General features: G+C 39.2%; 1 protein-coding gene across 9 annotated transcripts in view; it reads left to right on the top strand.

Moving 5' to 3' along the window:
- The window catches only part of LIMS1 (LIM zinc finger domain containing 1), a 146,925-nt gene that overhangs the window by 123,704 nt on the left and 3,894 nt on the right, over positions 1–19,327 (top strand). For 5 of the 9 annotated variants that reach the window (XM_044379099.3, XM_057309410.1, XM_044379106.3 and 2 more), the window contains exons 3-10: positions 11,776–11,842; positions 12,645–12,765; positions 13,215–13,364; positions 14,926–15,076; positions 15,750–15,842; positions 16,614–16,662; positions 18,003–18,078; positions 18,267–18,460. In XM_044379099.3, the coding sequence (XP_044235034.1) occupies positions 11,776–11,842; positions 12,645–12,765; positions 13,215–13,364; positions 14,926–15,076; positions 15,750–15,842; positions 16,614–16,662; positions 18,003–18,078; positions 18,267–18,414 (855 nt within the window). In that variant the 3' untranslated portion in view covers positions 18,415–18,460. Of the gene's footprint in view, positions 1–11,775; positions 11,843–12,644; positions 12,766–13,214; positions 13,365–14,925; positions 15,077–15,749; positions 15,843–16,613; positions 16,663–18,002; positions 18,079–18,266; positions 18,461–19,327 lie in introns of those variants that run through there. The other 4 variants (XM_048222446.2, XM_026515958.4, XM_026515948.4 and 1 more) reach the window with 2 other exon arrangements.

Raw genomic sequence — 19,327 nt, 5'->3', positions numbered from 1 at the left:
ACCCTGGGAACAGCTTTAAGAGGTTTGATTAGGGACCACTGTTTTATTTGCCAGAACACATTTTTGAGCTTCTCTTATATGCTAGAAACCACATTCCTCACAAAAAAACTCTAGCAATAGGAACAGGAACTCTTGTTCTCTTTTCTTTCATTTGGGGTTCTCTTTTTCTGTCAAAGGTAATGGCTTTGGGCTGGGACTAGCAGGTAGAGTAAAAGGACAAGGACCTGCTTCCGTGGTCTCGATGAAACATTCAGGTTCTTAGGTCAGACAGTGGAAGCGTGCCAGGACTGTGGCAAGGAAGGAGGTCACTTAAGAGAGTTAAGAGTCTGCCTCGTGAGGAAACATGAGTCTTCATATTGTCAATCCCAACCTTACCCCTACTTTTTTCCCCTCCTTGAGGCCCAAAGAGGTTGAAATGTCCCTAGAACACAGCAGATCTGTGACATGAATGGGATTAGAACCTAGTTTAGTCTCCTAATACCCAATATAGTATTCTTTCCCTTGCATATTCTTTTCAAATCGAAGATATTTTTATTGAAGTAGTCGTTATGGCAGAAGCCTTAGGAGAGAGTCCAGAGGAGCAAGAGAAGGACCCAAAAGAGAGAGGCAGGGTCAGTTTTTCCAAGCATTAATTCCGTATTATATGGTCCATTTGCCTGGCGCTTTGGAATTAATAATGTCGTCCAGCATGATCACCGTCTAAGGTGCTGGCTCTGCATCTGCAGGCTGTCCGCTGCCAGGCCACTTGTGCTTAGTCAGAGGAAGGCTCTGTGAGAGCTTCCAGTAGGACAGAATAAAGCGTGACTCACACTTGTCCTCCTGCCCACCTCTCACTCCTGCTTACTCCTGGACTATAAATATCTGTCTGATATTATTCCAGAATGTTAACGAATACCCAGAGCTGGTCTATTAATGGGCTGTTGCCCAGCTGAAGGTCCCTTGGGTCCTGAGGAATACTGCTATTTTAGCTGCGCTTACAATTAAAACCCCTTTCCCAAGGCTAGGGATTTGTAAACCTCCATGTGGAAAATCTGGCTTTTCCTTTTGGTTGAATGATATTAGAGAAAAAGCTATCCAAGGCTTCCAAGAAATAGTCTGTATTTTCAGTTATTGAAAAGGAAGCCCAGAAATTTACCTGGCTTGCTTTCCATTTGAGACACAACGTATGTACTTCAGTCTTGCTGTATGTAATAATAGCAAATGTGGGGCAGTTGGGTGGCTCAGTTGGTTAAACGACCAACTCTTGATTTCAGCGTAGGTCATGATCTCAGCATCGTGAGATAGGGCTCGTGTCAGGCTACACGCTCAGCATGAAGCCTGCTTGTCCCTCTCCCTCTGCTCCTCCCCACGCTCGCTCGCTCTCTGAAATAAATAAAATCTTTTTTTAAAAAAATAGCAAATGTGTCCTTTCCACTCTGCAGCTTTGATATTGCTTTTGTCTTATTATTAAAAACGTCATCCTTCCCTTATTTCCACAGTCCCTACTCTTTTCTCCATAGGATTAGTTCTGAAGACTTACAGGTGGTTCTCTGTACTCACTTGAAAATGGGATTCACTTTTACTGTGGAATTTCTGGTATTTTGGATCAGATAGCCAGGATGCTCCTCCCTTTGGCCCCAAAGGCGAATTTAGCATTACACTGCTGTTTCCTACCCACTCACGAAGATGTGTGTCTGGAGGTAAGCTGATTGAGCTCAGCTATTCGTGGCTCATCTGCAGCTCCTCTTAAGAGTGAGTTGCAGCAACCAGGATTATTACCTGCATTGGCTCCTTACTGAAGGTGAACTTCAATCCCACCAGATCATGTGGTTCAGCTAGTGAACTTAAAGTTTGCCTTTAAGACTGTAATACATCACCCCTGAAGAATAAAAGGTCAGGCTCAATGATTCTTGGGCTCCCTAGCTTCTGTCGTCAATGCCTGCTTTACCCAAGGTGTTTTTATTACAGGAGCACATTAGTCATGTTTTCAGGCCACTTCCATCTGTCTCATTTCAGTTATCTTCTCTAGTACACACAGCACTTTGTTTATACCTTTAGTATGGAGAACATTTCACATGTTGATTTATATGCTTATCTTCTTCCCCTCTAACTTTAAATAACTTGGTGTAACGACTGTCCTCATTAATTGGTATCTCTATCATTTGTTATACAGTATTTGATGACTGCTAGGTGCTTAATAAATACAATGATGTGTATACAGTACTTGGATAATATAGATGACAAGATAAAATGCTAATATACCCACTAGGAACCAGGGCAAACATTTTCTAACATAAACATTTGCAGGCTGTACTTCAAAATCTTGGTATGCTTTACTCATTTACCTATTGTTCATCTCATGAACATCATCCAAGCTTTATTGTCCAGATTGGTGGATGAAAGAAATGTATTCTTAAGTAGAAACAGGAGATTTCAGTTTTGGGTAGAACCCTGAATAAATGCCTGAGCCATGATGTATTTTCAGTACCATATGTGGACCACTGACTTGAGATATTAGTTCAGGTCAATGTGGTGTTGTTGAATAAACTTAACTTTTTATTTAAAACCTAGAGAAAAGTTGAAAGAATAGTACAATGAATATCATGTACCCTTATGCATCTCACACACACACACTGACCACACCCATCTTCTGCCAAATTATTTGTAAGTAATTTGCAGACATATAACACTACAGTTACTTTTAATTTTTGTGTTTTTTGCAGGGGAGGTACAGTGGGTTAAGAGATGATTTTCAGGATGCTGGCTTTACCAAAATGTTCTGTTACTGAGTGACATGTTGTATCTAGTTGGATTTTAATATAATCACTTCTAGTACTTGGGTACTCTTTCTTGAATTAAAAGCTCTCCTCCCGCCAGTTTGTTTAAATGATTCAAATGACTTTAGACTCTATCTCCAAGAGCATATGTTAAAAGGAAAAGAAAGAGCACAGTTCTCTCTTTGCATATGAGCTGGACTTAATGACTCACTTCTAACAGGGATATAGAAATGAGTAAAGTAGTAACTTTGCAGTGGCAAAACCTGACAGATACCATCTTAACCAAGTGATCAAGGTTAACTTGACCAGTAAGAAATCATGTTGAGATCATGTACTCCCCAGTACAATGCAAGAAATAGAGCACATTATTACCTCTGTGGTATTCTTCCCCCAAATCTACGACCTCAGTGTAATCATGAGACAAACCCGTAACAAGGAGCACTCTACAAAACAGCTGACCAGTATCCTTCAAAAGTGTCAAGGTCATGTAAGACAGGACAGAACTGAAGAAATGTCACAGATTGGAGCTGACCAAAGAGCCTTGATTGGTCTGACTTCCATGAGATTTTCCAGGAGTGTTGTTTATTCATTCTTTATTGACCATTTAACAATATTTATAATATTGGTTGGGCAGTTACAATGTGTCAGGCACCATGTTACACTCTAGGAGTAGAATGATGAGCAAGCTGGATAGAGTCTTAAGGAACTTATCCTACAGTGGATTAGACTAGACTGACCAAGATCAAGTCATTAAAAGTTAGATACAAAAACATCACAGTATTATAGACTGGTAATAAGGAGAAGTTAAATCTACCTGAGGACAGATTTTCCCCCCTAGAATCTACTGAAAACTGGAATAAGATGTTGTTTATCGTATTTCAGCACGGTGCCTGGCACTTGGTAAAAGAGCTTAATAAATGGAAGGTACTTGTTTTCAGAAAATAATTGTGATGTGGTTTTACAGACCGTCAGTACATACATATGCAACAACAGCTTCTAGCACAGTGCCTTGCCTTTAGAGGGTCCTCTGACTGTTTGCTCTCAGTGAAACTGCATCCTCGGATGTCTTTGGAAGTATGTATCCATAATTAGGATGTTTTGGGACTTCAGCATTTTTCTCAGATTTGTGCAGTGGGAACAGGGTGGATTCACTTTCTTGGGCATGGTCAGAAAGGAACCCAGTCGTTCAAGGCTGTAATGCCATTGTTCCACATCCAACAGAGTACCTCTCCACCTGTGCTCAGGTGGTCAGTTCTCAAGGAGAGCTCAGACTGTGTGTTGGCTCTTTCAATCGTGATTTTTAAGTTCTTATAGAAACCCACAAGGTGATTGGTCTGCCTAAGAGAGGTGGCGGATACAGAAGAAGCAGCACAGCTGTTAGGGTCTGACAGCCTTGGATTGAATCCCAGCTCTGCTGGCTTTGGTGCAAGTTATTTAATATTTTTGAATTTCAGTTTTCTCTAACAAGGGGACAATCACACGTGTCTCATAGGGTTGTGAGTTTGAACCAAGGTAGCATGCACAGTACTTAGTAAATTAGCTCACTCCCTAGTACCACTTCCCAGTGGGTCTGTTCAGATGAGTAATGCTTGCACACTAAACCAGGGTTCCTCATCCTTAGCACTGTTGACGTTTTGAACTCAATAATTCTTTGTTTTGGGGGCTGTCCTATGCGTTGTAGGCTGTTTAGTATATTTCTACCACTCTACCCACTAGATCCCCAGTTGTGACAATCAAAAGTATCTCCATACATTGCCAAATATCCCTTGGGGAGCTAAATCACCCCGATTGAGGGATGCCTAGGTGGCTCAATAGGTTAAGAGTCTGCCTTCGGCTCAGGTCATGATCCCCGGGTCCAGGAATCAAGTCCCATGTTGGGCTCCTTGTTTAGTGGGGAGCCTGCTTCTCCCTCTGCCTGCTGCTCCTCCTGCTTGTGCGCTCTCTCTCTCTCTCTCTCTCTGACAAATAAATAAAATCTTTACAAATAAAAATAAAAATAAATCTCCCTCAGTTGAGAACCACTACACTGAATGAGGGTGTCCCTTTGAATAGGATATGAACTTCACTTTGGTAATAGCAAGTCCATTCTAAGTGGGCATGTTCTCCAGGTTGTTTAGACAATACCCTCATAAAACAAGACCCTTTTTCTGTCTCTAAGAATTTGACAGCACTTAGAGTTAATCTTGTACCATAAATCTAGTTAGAAAGTATTTCTAGACAGATTTCACTTAAGAAAGACCCTCAAGAAAGCCTTTATTTTCTGGCTTAAATCGGCACATGGAAAGGTAAGTATACTATTCTTGGATAGTCATCACTCAACTATTCATAATGAAAGTATCATCCTCGTTTAGCAAAAGGCAAGATACACTATCTGTGTGGTGATTAGAACTGGTTCCCCAAACGGAAATTTTTCTTTTTTCAAATATCCTACTTCTGCATTTTAATTTTATTTTTATTTTTGTTTTTTTTTTTTTAAGATTTTATTTATTTATTTATTTGACAGAGAGAGAGACAGCCAGCGAGAGAGGGAACACAAGCAGGGGGAGTGGGAGAGGAAGAAGCAGGCTCCCAGCGGAGGAGCCTGATGTGGGGCTCGATCCCATAACGCCGGGATCACGCCCTGAGCCAAAGACAGACGCTTAACCACTGTGCCACCCAGGCGACCCTGCATTTTAATTTTAAACACCTTTTAAATATTAAATTCTAAAGGTGATTTATCTTTTAATTTTGTCTGTATCAGAAGGTAGTGATCAGGGTATTAATAAAAACAAGGAACACATTAAAACAATCATGGTGGTGTTGCTTTACACCCAGCACCACCAAGAGTTGAGGTACTGATTCTGGTTTCTTGTGAGTCTTTCGAGGGTAAGGTTGCCTAGTTCGTGTTACTTCACAGTCCTTCACCTTGCCTCAAATGTAGTACTTTATGTGTGAATAAATGCCCTATAATTGCTAATTTTAGAAGACTTGAGTTACATTAATATTTTTATTTCTGAAATGACTAAAGTGTTATGAGCCAGGCACTGTGCCAGGTGTTTTACAAACTGTTCTTGTTGTTCTTCATTCCCTTGATTCTCACATGAACCCTGTGAATTAGGTATTTTTATTCCTAATGTACATGTGGCCCTGATGAGGTCCAGAGGCCTTGCCCACAGTTAGCTAGTGGGGATGTGGTCAGATCAGGATTTTATCTCATACCTGCTCGTCTGCACAAGGATGCCCTGACTCTCAGCAAAACTGAAATGTTTTATCAGTCTGAGAGAGAATACTGTCTTATATAGGGCCATCACTGCTTTTTCATTCATTCACTAAATATTCACGGAAAGCTTACAAATGCAGCGTGTGGTGAACTGTGTAGACCACACTGTGCCCTAGTTCTAGGAGTGAATACAGTTTTCACAGTGATTTGAGTAGAACTTGAAGATGGCTTCCATGGTACTTTTCCTCATTTTCAGATCAGGAAAATTTAAAGAGGTTGGATAAATGTATGAGTATACGATTAGTGATCTTTGAATTTGGTATTGTAGTTAGCGCCGAAGGGAAATCTGTTTCCGTCAGTGCTGGTTTTCATGAGTTACCAGTATCTCCAATCATCTTCCAATACAGATGAAGAAATATTTGTAAAATGACCAAGTTAATGGCAGCATGAGCAGAGAAAGACAGCTATCATATGATTTCTCTCATCTATGGAACATAAGAACTAGGATGATCGGTAGGGGAAGAAAGGGATAAAGAAAGGGGGGGTGATCAGAAGGGGGAATGAAACATGAGAGACTATGGACTATGAGAAACAAACTGAGGGCTTCAGAGGGGAGGGGGGTGGGGAATGGGATAGACCGGTGATGGGTAGTAAGGAGGGCACGTATTGCATGGTACACTGGGTGTTATACACAACTAATGAATCATCGAGCCTTACATCAGAAACCGGGGATGTACTGTATGGTGACTAACATAATATAATAAAAAATCATTAAAAAAATAAATAAATAAATGTCATTTGTGGAGGCAGGGGGGAATACCGATTCAGACCAGAGGCCCTAACATTACTGACTATATATAGCCACTGTAATGGTTCCTAAATCTAACTTCATGATATCTTGGAGTATCTCCAGTAAAAGGATTATCTTAGTATTTCCCCTGAGAAGCTACTTTAGAAAGTAAAATGGAACCGACTTAAAGAGTCGGTTAAAGAGATAATTCCAGAAACATTACAAATCATGATGGATTGAACCAAGGACTAGGAACGTGGTGTGCAGCCTTTTTCAGTTTGGCATAGTACACATTTAAGGGATAGGTTCTTTGTCCATACTTCAGATTTCTTTCTTTCTCTTTAGTTTGAATTTCCCAAATGTGTCCTTTTTTCCCTGTCACAGAATGCATAACAGGAAAGACCAATTTATGATGAGTGATTTAGTGGAAAGAGGGTTTACAAAGAGATTTCTTCACTCATTTCCTCTTATACAGAGTCATGATTACTCAGGAAGGCTGAACCCTGAGAAGGGAGGTCTGTTTGCGAGGAAACTTTCCAGCTAGAGGAGGTGCTTATCTGCTGACCCACTCACTTCAAAGCAATTTACGACAAACCAGTACACATCACCAAGTGAAGATCGTTAACGTTTGCACTTGCCTTGAAATGAGACTGTCAGCTAAGTTTCTAATTCTGAGCTTTCTTTAAAGCAGCAGAATTTCTCCCTACCTCCTCCTCCCCCAGCCCCCTCCCTGCAAAGAGAATCTTCACAGAACTCAAAACTTAGAACAGTTCAAAGCAGAGCTATTTTGGTTGGAGTTCATCCTCCCCCATACTGAACAATCCCTGTTCCTTGCAGGTGGCAGCAACCAGGGTTCTTAGACATTCTGTTTTAACACTGTCTGGAGCATTAATATTTCTTATAGGCTGATGGTGATTTTTAAGCCAGTTTGGGGTTATAACATGCAGTTACCTTAGAAAGGCACTATTTCTGAAAGTTTGGTTTTCCAAATTTATGATTTCTGATTTTTCTTCATATTCATCCCGGAGTTTTACTTTGGATCAACTTTTGGCCTTTCTCCTAGCCTTGGAAATCAAGCCATAACTGTATTTGAGCATTTCTGCTGTGAAAAGGAGGCAGGCTCATTCTAGCAAAGGAAATTCTCTCTTGCATTAGTCCTTATATGGAGTAAGCACATCCAGAGTATGCAAGGGGTTTGCAGTATGAATGGTTTCAAGGGAATCCATTTCTGGATCCTTATATTTTAGGTTCAGGGAACTAAATTTCTGGATTCTTTTTCCAAAAGTTGATTTGTCTGATAATATATTTGTATTCACAGTAGCTCTTACTTCTCCCGCTTGACAAGAGAAAGAAATCTCAAATCTTACTATGATTAATTGCAATCAAAAGACATTAGTCAGGCGTCCTCAAACCCATAAGGCTTCCATGCTTTCCCTGCCTTATATATTTTCTTGTTAAGAATGAAGCTTGGCTTTAGGAACTGTTTTGGATGTTCTATATTCAGATTTGTGGCAGATTTAGAAATGTGGGGAGTAATCATGACAACTTTCCTTTAAGACTTCGCCTTTTTCATCCCTAGTTTCAAAAGGACTCATCCTTTTTCTTCAGTCTTGTTGAAATATGATCAACAGACAACATTGTACAAGTTTAAGGTGTACAACATGATGATTTGATATATGTGTATATTGTGAAATGATAACCACAGTAAGGTTAGTCAACACATCCGTCACCTCATGTAATTATCGTGTGTGTGTGTGTGTGTGTGTGTGTGTGCGTGTGTGTGTGGTGAGAACATTTAAGATCTACTCTCTTAGCAGACTTCAAGTCTGCTAATACCATACGGTATTATTAACCATAACTATACATTAGATCCCCAGAACTTACTCATTTTATAACTGGAAGTTTATACCCTTTGACTAACATCTCCCCATTTCCACTATCCCTCCAGGCCCCAGTAACTAGCAGTCTACTCTCTGTTTCTGTGCGTTTGGCATTTTTAGATTCCACACATAAATGAGATCACGCAGTATCTGTCTTTCTCTGCCTGACTTAATTCTTTTAGCATAAAGCCCTGCAGGTCTTTCCATGTTGTTGCAAATAGCAGGATTTCCTTCTTTTTTATGGCTGAATGGTATTCCAATTGTATATTTAGACCACAGGACTCATCCTTTTAAAGGGAGAGTCCTGTGAGAACAAAGCAAAGAGAGGAGTAGTAAGAAATTGTGAACATGATGAGTATATGTTAAGAGCCAGAACAAACAAGGGGCGCCTGGGTGGCTCAGTCATTAAGCGTCTGCCTTCGGCTCAGGGCGTGGTCCCGGCGTTGTGGGATCGAGCCCCACATCAGGCTCCTCCGCTGGGAGCCTGCTTCTTCCTCTCCCACTCCCCCTGCTTGTGTTCCCTCTCTCACTGACTGTCTCTATCTCTGTCGAATGAATAAATAAAATCTTAAAAAAAAAAAAAAAAAAGCCAGAACAAACAGGCAGAACAGAAGAGGCTTGTGACTCTCACAAGGCACTGACAGGTTAAACAACTTGACCAAAGTCACTCAGGCCTTTTGGATCCACTGTCCGTGTTCTTAACTGCTACACTATGCTACCTCTTTGAATTATGTCTTAAAAGACTTATTCGAGGGGTGCCTGGGTGGCTCGGTCAGTTAAGCATCCAACTCTTGGTTTCGGCTCAGGTCATGATCCTCAGGGTTGTGGGTTTGAGCCCCGTTTTGTTTTGGGCTCTGTGCTCAGCGGGGAGTCTGCTTGGGATTCTCTTCCTCTCCCTTTGCCCCTCCCCTGCGCACGCTCTCTCTCTCTCAATCTCTGTAAATAAATAAATCTTAAAAAAAAAAAGACTCAAATTACAACCAATCCTAATTTTTTCTACCTTCTGCTAGCAAATACAGTAATATATGCTAACCGCTGGACTAATTTTGTTTTTGTTTTAAACAGTGTATGTCTTTCTCTTTCATTAAATATAAACTAAAAGTTGAGTGTTTTTCTTTTTTTATTAAACTGTTTTAATGGATCTCCAAATTCTGTGACAGATTTTTTGGTCAAGTTGTTTCTATTAAAAAGTACTGATTTTAAAAACTATAATAAAACTGCCGTGTCTGTGCATAAACACAAATAGTGCACAAAACATTCTCCTTTCCTTCTGAAGATGTTGTGATGCATTTTTTTTTTTTATGTTCAGTTAGCCGGCATGTAGTGCATCATCAGTTTTGAGGTAGTGTCCACAGTTCATTAGTGCTGCATTGTTGTCCTTAAGCAGTCTCACTATTAACTATACGTGAGCAGCTGACACACACAGTTCTGAGCCTGGTCTTTCAGCACTGACGCAGACGGAGGCGGGTGGTAAACAATGTATCGTTTCCACCTAAGTCAGTGGATTGGTTCGGAGTCTTTACTTTGTTTTGAGTACTGCTAAAAGCTACACATCAGATTTCTGTATATACGTAATATACACCCAATAAAGGAACACATCTACTTCATAAATAACTTCTGCTTGGGGCTACGCACAGTGCATTATGATAGGACTGGGTTAATGTAGCATATCAGTGTATTAACATCTGTTTGTAACTTTTAAAAACAGATGTATTAAATGTATTAGAATTTACTCGTTTGAATTTCAAAATGAAGTAAGTCTTTTTCTGGCACAAAATAAATCTGCTTTGACTGGTCTGCCAATTAAGGTATAGTTGATAATGTTCAATAAATTGAGCAAAACTGCAGCTAATTTCTACGATTGAGCAAATCAAGTTGACTACTGATATATCATTAAAAATGGATTTCGAGGGACGCCTGGGTGGCTCAGTCAGTTAAGCATCTGTCTTAGGCTCAGGTCGTGATCCCAGGGTCCTGGGATCAGTCCCGAGTCAGGCTCCTTGCTTAGCAGGGAGTCTGCTTCTCCCTCTGCCTGCCGCTCCCCCTGCTCATGCATGCTCACTCACTCTCTCTCTCTCTCTGACAAATAAAGTCTTTAAAAATAAAGAAATAAAAATGGATTTTGATAGTCAAACAGTATGTGATATATTTGACATACAACTTGCAAGGAGCTCAAAGATTCAAACAGAGACATGATATAATTCTCATGACTTATGTGAAAAGAGTAAAAACAGCCCCCAAAATAGAAATTCATGTTGAACCCTGACCCTTCCAATGGTAAGTCATATTAATCCATGGATACATGGAATAATTGTGAGAGGAAGAGGAGCCTTGCTTCTCTCATTACGGTAGGCTTTTCAAGTAAACAAAGAGTGGAAAGTAAAATTTGACATTTTGACATGTTCATGTTTTGACCATCTGTGTATTAATAATCATTGTAATGATAACTTAATCCAGAAGAAAAAGAATGTTTTGGAGCCTTATGGCTTTAGAAAGTGAAACAGATTTTAAAGTTTCATTATATACATTTTAATTGCCAAGAAGTATGCTAGGGTGATCTGTTAAAGACTTTAGTATAGAGTTTAGGAAAAAATATCACACCAGGATAAAACTTTGGGGGAAATGAACTGGAAATAGCTGAAGGAGAAAAGTGGAGGATATAAATTTTTCCAACTGTTAACATAGAATACATGTTTTTTAATGGGTTTTGGCCTCATTTTGAAATGTGTAAATCTAAAATATACTAGAATATCTACTCTTTGGGAATATTTAAGCTTATGATACAACATTTCAGGTATCAACCTAAAAAATAGTGGGATGGGATTTGTTTGCATATGCCTGTTTTCTGGGGAGGGGGGGTCTGCAGCTCTCGTTAGACTCTTCAAGGTGAGTCTGCAAGCCAGAGAAGAGTTAGCACTGGTAGAAGGAGGTCACTGTACTCCGGCGCCATAGTACCACGTCTCGCCTCAGTTGTGTGGTGTATCTTTAGGGAAGGTACAAAAGTACATCAGCTTTTAAAAATCTCAGTAGAATTATAATTAGGGAAGAGCTCTTAGTTCAAAAACATCTTTCCTATATGTTTCCACAGAATAATTATATTCATCCTGTAATTGTTTCATATGTACAAGTTGATGGTACTTTCTATTTCAGTTTGAAGGAAGGAAGTACTGTGAACATGACTTTCAGATGCTCTTTGCTCCTTGCTGTCATCAGTGTGGTAAGTTTTACTGCTGAATGGCAAAGTCAAAAGTGAGTCTCAAAATTATGTCAGTGGTGAAATGGTGTTTGGTGCTCATTATAAAGAGCATCCAGGTAACTTATTGGTGCTTTTCCTTATCTTCGGTATTTAACAAGCTGGAAGATTATCAAAACCCAGTGAGAAATGATTTTTAAGGACATCTACTGTAAAGTTGTTTGGGGACTGATTAGGACTTGTATCAGATGATCTTTTGGAATGTTCTTGTGCCCTGTTAATTCCGCCTTTACTACTCACTTTTGGGGTTTCCGGGAGAGAGACAGGGAAGACATGGCAGGGGGTGCTTCAGATGCTTAAGGATTGCTGTGTGTCCCACAAGTGTTTACCTTGCTTACATTTTAGCCACCTCACTGGTTGCTAACACTTCTACTAGAGGGTTTCCGGAGATTGGAAAAACTGAGCAAAATGTTCTAAAGTTTAGTGAAAAAAGAAACTGAGTATAGGTTTCAAGAAAATGTGCTGTGGATTTCAATTTTCTATGTCAGCGATGATCAGAAATAAACAAAAGGCATTCAAGAGAGCCCAGTATATCATTGGGAAAAGGAAAACCGCATTCAGAGATGTGATAAGACAACCTGAAAATATGACTACAGAATCAAAACCAAGGACTCGGATGAAACAGAGTTTCTTCCTAATGCAGTGCTTACTGTGGTCAACACATCCCTAGTTGAGGAGAACGGTTTAAGTGTATTTTTTTCCTCGTCTTTTGCCTTACTACTTTTAGCAATGGGATGCACATCCTTTGTGTGTTACTTTCCCACAGGTGAATTCATCATTGGCCGAGTGATCAAAGCCATGAATAACAGCTGGCATCCTGAGTGCTTCCGCTGTGACCTCTGCCAGGAAGTTCTGGCAGATATTGGGTTTGTCAAGAATGCCGGGAGGTAGGAGTTTTCCATCCTTGTCAGGTGTGGGTGGAAAAGTAACTGCTACAAGGTTATGCCTGTTTTCCCCTGGGACTGTGAGGCGGCTCTTTAGGGCACTGAGTTGAAGGTACAGGGGACTCAAGACTGCAGTGTGTTGGCTCAGCTGGTATATGTTAGGAGAGGACCTGAGAGTTGCCGTGCGGCAGCACATGTCCCTGGGCCGACAGAACGGGGGTAAGAACTTAAGATGGAGTTTCTTAAAGAGCAGTCGGGTTACCTGGGTTGGAATAAATACATTTTCATGTAAAAAGTAGTGGCTTGATTCTGCTCTGTTAAGCCAGGACTGATTTTTTTTAAAAAAATGATTAACTTCTCTTCAGAGATATGAGAAGCATATTTCTTTTGATTATTAGAAAGAACCTCAGATTTTCCATTGAAGTTTCTAAAAATGTTTTGGCTCTATTTAGACATCTATGTCGCCCCTGTCATAATCGTGAGAAAGCCAGAGGCCTTGGAAAATATATCTGCCAGAAATGTCATGCCATCATCGATGAGCAGCCGCTGATATTCAAGAATGACCCTTACCATCCGGACCATTTCAACTGTGCCAACTGCGGGTATTGCCATCCCCTCCCTTTTGATTGCACAGACAGTGGAAGTAAAATAAAAGATCACCGTTTTCTATATTTCTGTTACTCCAGCACACCAGATTGTTTTTCTCCAACTTTTGTAACCTAGAAAATCTAAAGCCTGTAAGAAGTCAAGAGAATAATAGAATACCCATTGTCGAGTTTCATTACTTCACATTTTGCCACTTTTGAGTGTGTGCCGCATACATGTGTGTACACATGTACATATACACGTACCTCTAAATATTCAGTCAACAGTAAAATGTCCTCAGTTGTCCCCAAAACTGTTCTTGATCACTTTTTTCAATACAGGATCAAAAAAAAAAAATTTTTTTAAAGCCTTCTGTTTGTACATGTTAACTTTTAGTTGTAATTATTAGGGTGTTATCTTAAAATATCTTGAACTGCATTACTTTATTTTGCTTTATTTACTTCTAAAGGGAATTTTTTTTCTTCAGAAACTCATGATAAATTATCAGACTGTGGTTTTCTAAATTTGCTAAATAAAAATTTAATGGAGGAAGTTACATTAATCAGTATGAACGTACATGCTAAATTATTGTGGGGTAAAGAGAGATAAGCTAAAGATCAAGAAGACAGCTTCGTGCTATAAGTACAGCATCCTCATCTTTTTCGTGATTATCAGTTTGTATCTTATCTCATTTTCTTGCCTATTCCACTCTGTGGAATTTTTCTCTGTTCATTTGTCATTAGCACTTTTAAAGAATTACTTAAAACAGATGAAATGTAAACAAGTCCATTTGGCTAATTGGGGCCACCTCTGGCTAAATGTTTATTGATGCAGGAGACTGAAAATAATACTGAACTTAAGCACTTGGGAGAGGAAAGTTCTGGGCATTTCATTTGTTTATTTTCTATTAACCTATAACTCTTAATAGCTTGTGACAATTTAATTGTTAGTAAATGGAACTAGTCTCTAACTTTAGACCTCAGTTATTTTGGAAAGATAGTATTAACGAGTCTGTCCTGGGCACTGTGATGATTCTCTTCTAGTTTTTTAAGGAAGACAAAGGGATTGTAATGTGATAATAGACAAAGAAGTGATAAATATGATCAGTGTGATCTGACTTATTTGTACATTTTATCATTATGGTATGATATTGATTTTTGTTTTGTTTTGTTTTGTTTTTTGTTTTGTTTTTTAAGATTTTATTTATTTATTTGAGATAGAGACAGCCAGCGAGAGAGAACACAGCAGGGGGAGTGGGAGAGGAAGAAGCAGGCTTTCAGCAGAGGAGCCCGATGTGGGACTCGATCCCAGAACTCGGGGATCACGCCCAGAGCCAAAGGCAGACACTTAACGACTGCGCCACCCAGGCGCCCCAGGTGTTTTGATAGGAATCTGAAACCCACTCAAGCCTATTAATTTAGGTTACTGTGAGCAACTCTAAGAGGGGAATAAAGAAGGTTACAGGGATTGTTACAGTGAGAGCTTCAAAAACCTGCTAAAAAGTGTGTTGGCCCCATTGGTTGCCTGTTTTTTCTCTCCCGGTAGTGGTATTCAGTTGGGTATCTTTCTCGTGGACAGGAAGGAGCTGACTGCTGATGCCCGGGAGCTGAAAGGAGAACTGTACTGCCTGCCATGCCATGATAAAATGGGGGTCCCCATTTGCGGTGCTTGTCGACGGCCCATTGAAGGGCGTGTGGTGAATGCCATGGGCAAGCAGTGGCATGTGGAGGTGAGTCATCAATGGTGGAGGGGTAACCAGTACTTTTCATTCAGATGTGCTGGCAAGAGTAGGAGATTCTAAAGACAAATGACTTTGTGGAAAATTAAGAATATAGAATATACTCTGCTTTTGTGATCTCTGTTATGATACAGGATGTGCTCTTTTGTTCTTAAATCCTTCTTGAAGCTGGAAGTATCATGGGCCATATCCAGCAGCAGCCCCTCCCTTATAAATGCTACTAACATGTTGACCTCTTTTCTCATTCTGTGTTGTTAAAATAGGTCATGTCTTTTTTTTTTTTTTTTTTTAAGATTTTGTTTATTTGACAGAGAGAGACACAGCGAGAGAGGGAACACAAGCAGGGGGAGTGGGAGAGGGAGAAGCAGGCTTCCCACTGAGCAGGGAGCCTGACACGGGGCTTGATCCCAGCGTCCTGGAATTACGCCCTGAGCCGAAGGCAGAAGCTTAACGACTGAGCCACCCAGGTGCCCCAAATAGTCTTAAAGTCTTAAAGTCACCTGTCAGAAGCTCAGGACACCTGAATTAAGTAGCCCTGGCCAAATGAAATAACTACCTCAAACTTCCATGTATCTTCTCTGACGGTTAGAGTTAGGGTTAGTTTTACTTCATTAAATAAATAAAACACGGCAACTCAAAAATGACCTCTAGCAATTTTTTTCAGCATTTTGTTTGTGCCAAGTGTGAAAAGCCATTTCTTGGACATCGCCATTATGAAAGGAAGGGGCTGGCATATTGTGAAACCCACTATAACCAGGTATTGATTGTACTCATCGGATACTACATATACTTCAACGAATTCGAGTTTAATATTTTAGCTACAAGGAAATCTCTTGAAAAATGTACACTGGACTAGAGAGATCTCTTTTTAACTTCTTATTTGGAAAATAATTTCAGACTCACAGAAAGGTTGTAAAATAAAAATATGAAAAATACGTATGTACCTTTTCATCATTTGAATGTGCCTTTCTATAAAAACATACACTTAATAAATGCACATATCTTTATATACAAATGTATGTATTCATATATATGCACTTATTTTTTCTGAAGCATTTGATGATATTAGTTCATCATGGTCCTTTACCCCTAAATATTTCAATTTATATTCCCAAGAATATGGAGTGCTCTTACATAACCGTAGTTAATCAGTATTGATATAATACTTTAGTGTGTTTATTCCAATTTTGTCACTTGTACCAATGATGTCGTTGTATCATTTTTTCCACTCCAGTACTGGACCCTATCTAGGGTTGTCATTTTCCTTTAGCTTCCTTAAATCTGGAACATTTCCAAAGCCTTTTTTGGTTTTTGATAGTGATGAAAAATAAATTGTTTTCATTGTAAAAAGTAAAAACTAGTCTGTGAACTTTACTAATTTTCTCTAGTGATGAATGGTAAATTCTGGATCTTGGTATCCAGCTATTTAAGTGATAGAAAGAACTGAAATTATATTAAATGTTTGGTGTTCTAAAATTTAGTTCTAACACATCGTGAATTTTTACCACTTTTTTTTTTTCACTTTCAGCTATTTGGTGATGTTTGTTTCCATTGCAACCGTGTTATAGAAGGGGATGGTAAGTATCTGTAGGGATTTTATATGGCATCATTTTGACACAAAAACACTTGGGTAATGTGAAAATTTGAAGAGGTCAGTGACTGCTATTGTTTGGAATATGATCATTATCAGTTACTTTTTTTTCCTTTGGCATATTTCTCCAGTAATATCCTAAGAGATGGATTTGTTACTCCTTTATGATAATACTTTAGGGCAGTGCCACAGAGTTGTTACTGCAGATATTGTGGAAATGTTCATGGCCAACCTTGAGATCTGTTTCTATTTCCGTCCCCTGGAATTATATAACTTGGAAGCTCTAGGGCAGTGTTTATTAGGAATAGCTTTATCTGCCATGGTAGTCAGCGAGAGTCGCTTTAACCCTGCAGATGCTAAAACCTGGCAGTTTTCTGTAGACATTTCTAGGCTTACCAGGCTTGTATTGTGGTAATTAGGCAGGGCTGATTAACTGGGACAGAAAGGAAGCAGCTGTGTTTGCTAATAATTGCTAGCACAATTCTGCTAGAAACTTCTTGGCAAAGTTTAAACATTCCTGTTTTCAGCATGCTTCATGGTTCTCGTCAGAGAACCCAACTCAGGAAATACTTTGGAAAACACTACCCGTGATGCAGCTTGCAAAAGGAGTAGTTCAGTAGAGCAGTCTTCAGCGCCATAGAAAATAAAACTTCACTCCCTCCTATGTGAGGTAGTTGTTAGTTGAGGGAAGCTGTCAAAGGAAGCTCACTTTTCGTCAGCTTTGGAAGACTTCTTCTACAGGCAAATAAGTTAATGTCTGGATTTTTTAAATTTCTTATCTAGTCCATATTTCTTTGTTGGGCCAGTGGCAGTAGACACGGAAAGGTAGCAGCAAGTGTGCTCGTAGGCAGGCCCTGTGCCAGAAAAGCTCATCTGAGCGACATAGTGCATTTTAAATATACACCCCATCATCTACGGGAGCGAGAAGACAGGCTTTGGTGGGAAGACATGGTATATACCATTTATATGCCTCATAAGGATACTCAAAGGAAAGAAGAAAAATTTTAACTACAAATAAAGATTGAAAAAGCCAGTGGTAATCTTCCCTAAGGTGAAACCAGCCTACAGTCATGGAAGACATGAGTGCTCAATTTTTTTAGTAATGTGAAGAAAGAGCCTTAAATTAATTAATTAATTAATTTGATTGACTCAGTAAACATTAATGGCACTGAGATTTTTAATCATGTGATTCTTTTGCAAGAAAACCTCTTGAGAACCTCTTCCAAGTGTCATGGAAGCCCCCTTAGCTCTGTTTGAGTTGAAAGTGTCAGCTCCATCACTTTCCATACCAATGTGTGTGACCCGATGTCTTTCCTCTTCCTCTAGTGGTCTCTGCTCTTAATAAGGCCTGGTGTGTGAACTGTTTTGCCTGTTCTACCTGCAACACTAAATTAACGCTCAAGTAAGTCTACAACTTAGTCCATTGTGAATCCTAAGACTGAAAACGTTGGGGTAACATTTTATAAAATACAGAGTTTTAAAAAAGAGAATTGATTCCTTGTTCTTTCTGTCTAGGCCTTCCAAAAGTAAAGGTTCTTCCTTTAATTGTTTTATGTTCTTTCTTCTATTCCTTCTTTGTCCTGCTCAAAGGGATAAATTTGTTGAAATTGATCTAAAACCAGTCTGCAAACACTGTTATGAAAAAATGCCAGAAGAATTTAAGAGGCGACTTGCCAAACGGGAGAGAGAAGCAAAGGATAAGGACAAGCAGAAAAAGAAAAAGCCAGTCTGTTTGTAAACTTTTCTGTCCCTTCTATCATCATTTTCACTGCTTTCTTCTTTGGTTAGTCCTTTAGAGTATGTTTTGTTCTGTTTTGGTCTTTTGCTCTTTTGATTCCTTTGGGCATGTATTTGTAGCTGTCAGAGATTGAAATGCAAGTACTTGTCCCGTGTAGAGCTGGTTCTTTTGCCTAATTATTAAAATTACTAAAGCTTACATTAATAAAATCCCCACCTCATACCAGCTGTACTTCACTTATTTCCTTTAATCTGTCGACTCCCTCATCTCTTTCTCTATATCACAGTGTGGTATACATTTCTTTTTTTATAAAATGGATTCAAAGGGAAGAATTCCAATCTCTATTTAATAGATACTGGGAAAATTTTTAAAGTATTCTTCTCTGCTAATTACAGCTTCTAAAATCCTGGTTTTTTGTTTCTTTGCCTAAGATGATTTATTTGATAAATTCCAAGTGTCACATGTTCTAAGCTCTGTATTAAATCCTTTTAGCATGTTTTGTATCTAAGCAAAGACCATCTACTGTACATAGTAAGAGATCTGTCTTTGGTGTCCGTATGCACTTTCAGACAGTGCTCATTGCTGCTGTTCATGGATTCATTTTCTTGATGTTCTCAAACCCTGCCTTATTCCTGATTTTTATGGGAGATATCTCAGTCTTTGAAATTCTGTGGAATTACTAGCATGATTGTGTTCTGAACTCCAAAAGTTTTATTGTTCCAGTTTTCATGTTTCCTTCCATAAAGAGGAATTAAAATTAAAATATAAAATTAAAACCATTGAAGTTTGCTTAACAGTATCTCTGAAAGCAATGATAATTTATTTCCTTCATCTAAAAAAATGGCAGTTTTAATAGTTTTCATGCTAGAAGTCTTTGGGAGAAAATTGTAACTCGGAGTACTATTTAAATCAA

This window comes from Ursus arctos, unplaced genomic scaffold, assembly GCF_023065955.2.
Source record: "Ursus arctos isolate Adak ecotype North America unplaced genomic scaffold, UrsArc2.0 scaffold_8, whole genome shotgun sequence".
Taxonomy (NCBI): Eukaryota; Metazoa; Chordata; class Mammalia; order Carnivora; family Ursidae; genus Ursus; species Ursus arctos.
Note: the sequence above shows the minus strand (reverse complement) of the source record. Positions and strands in the feature narration are given on the sequence as shown.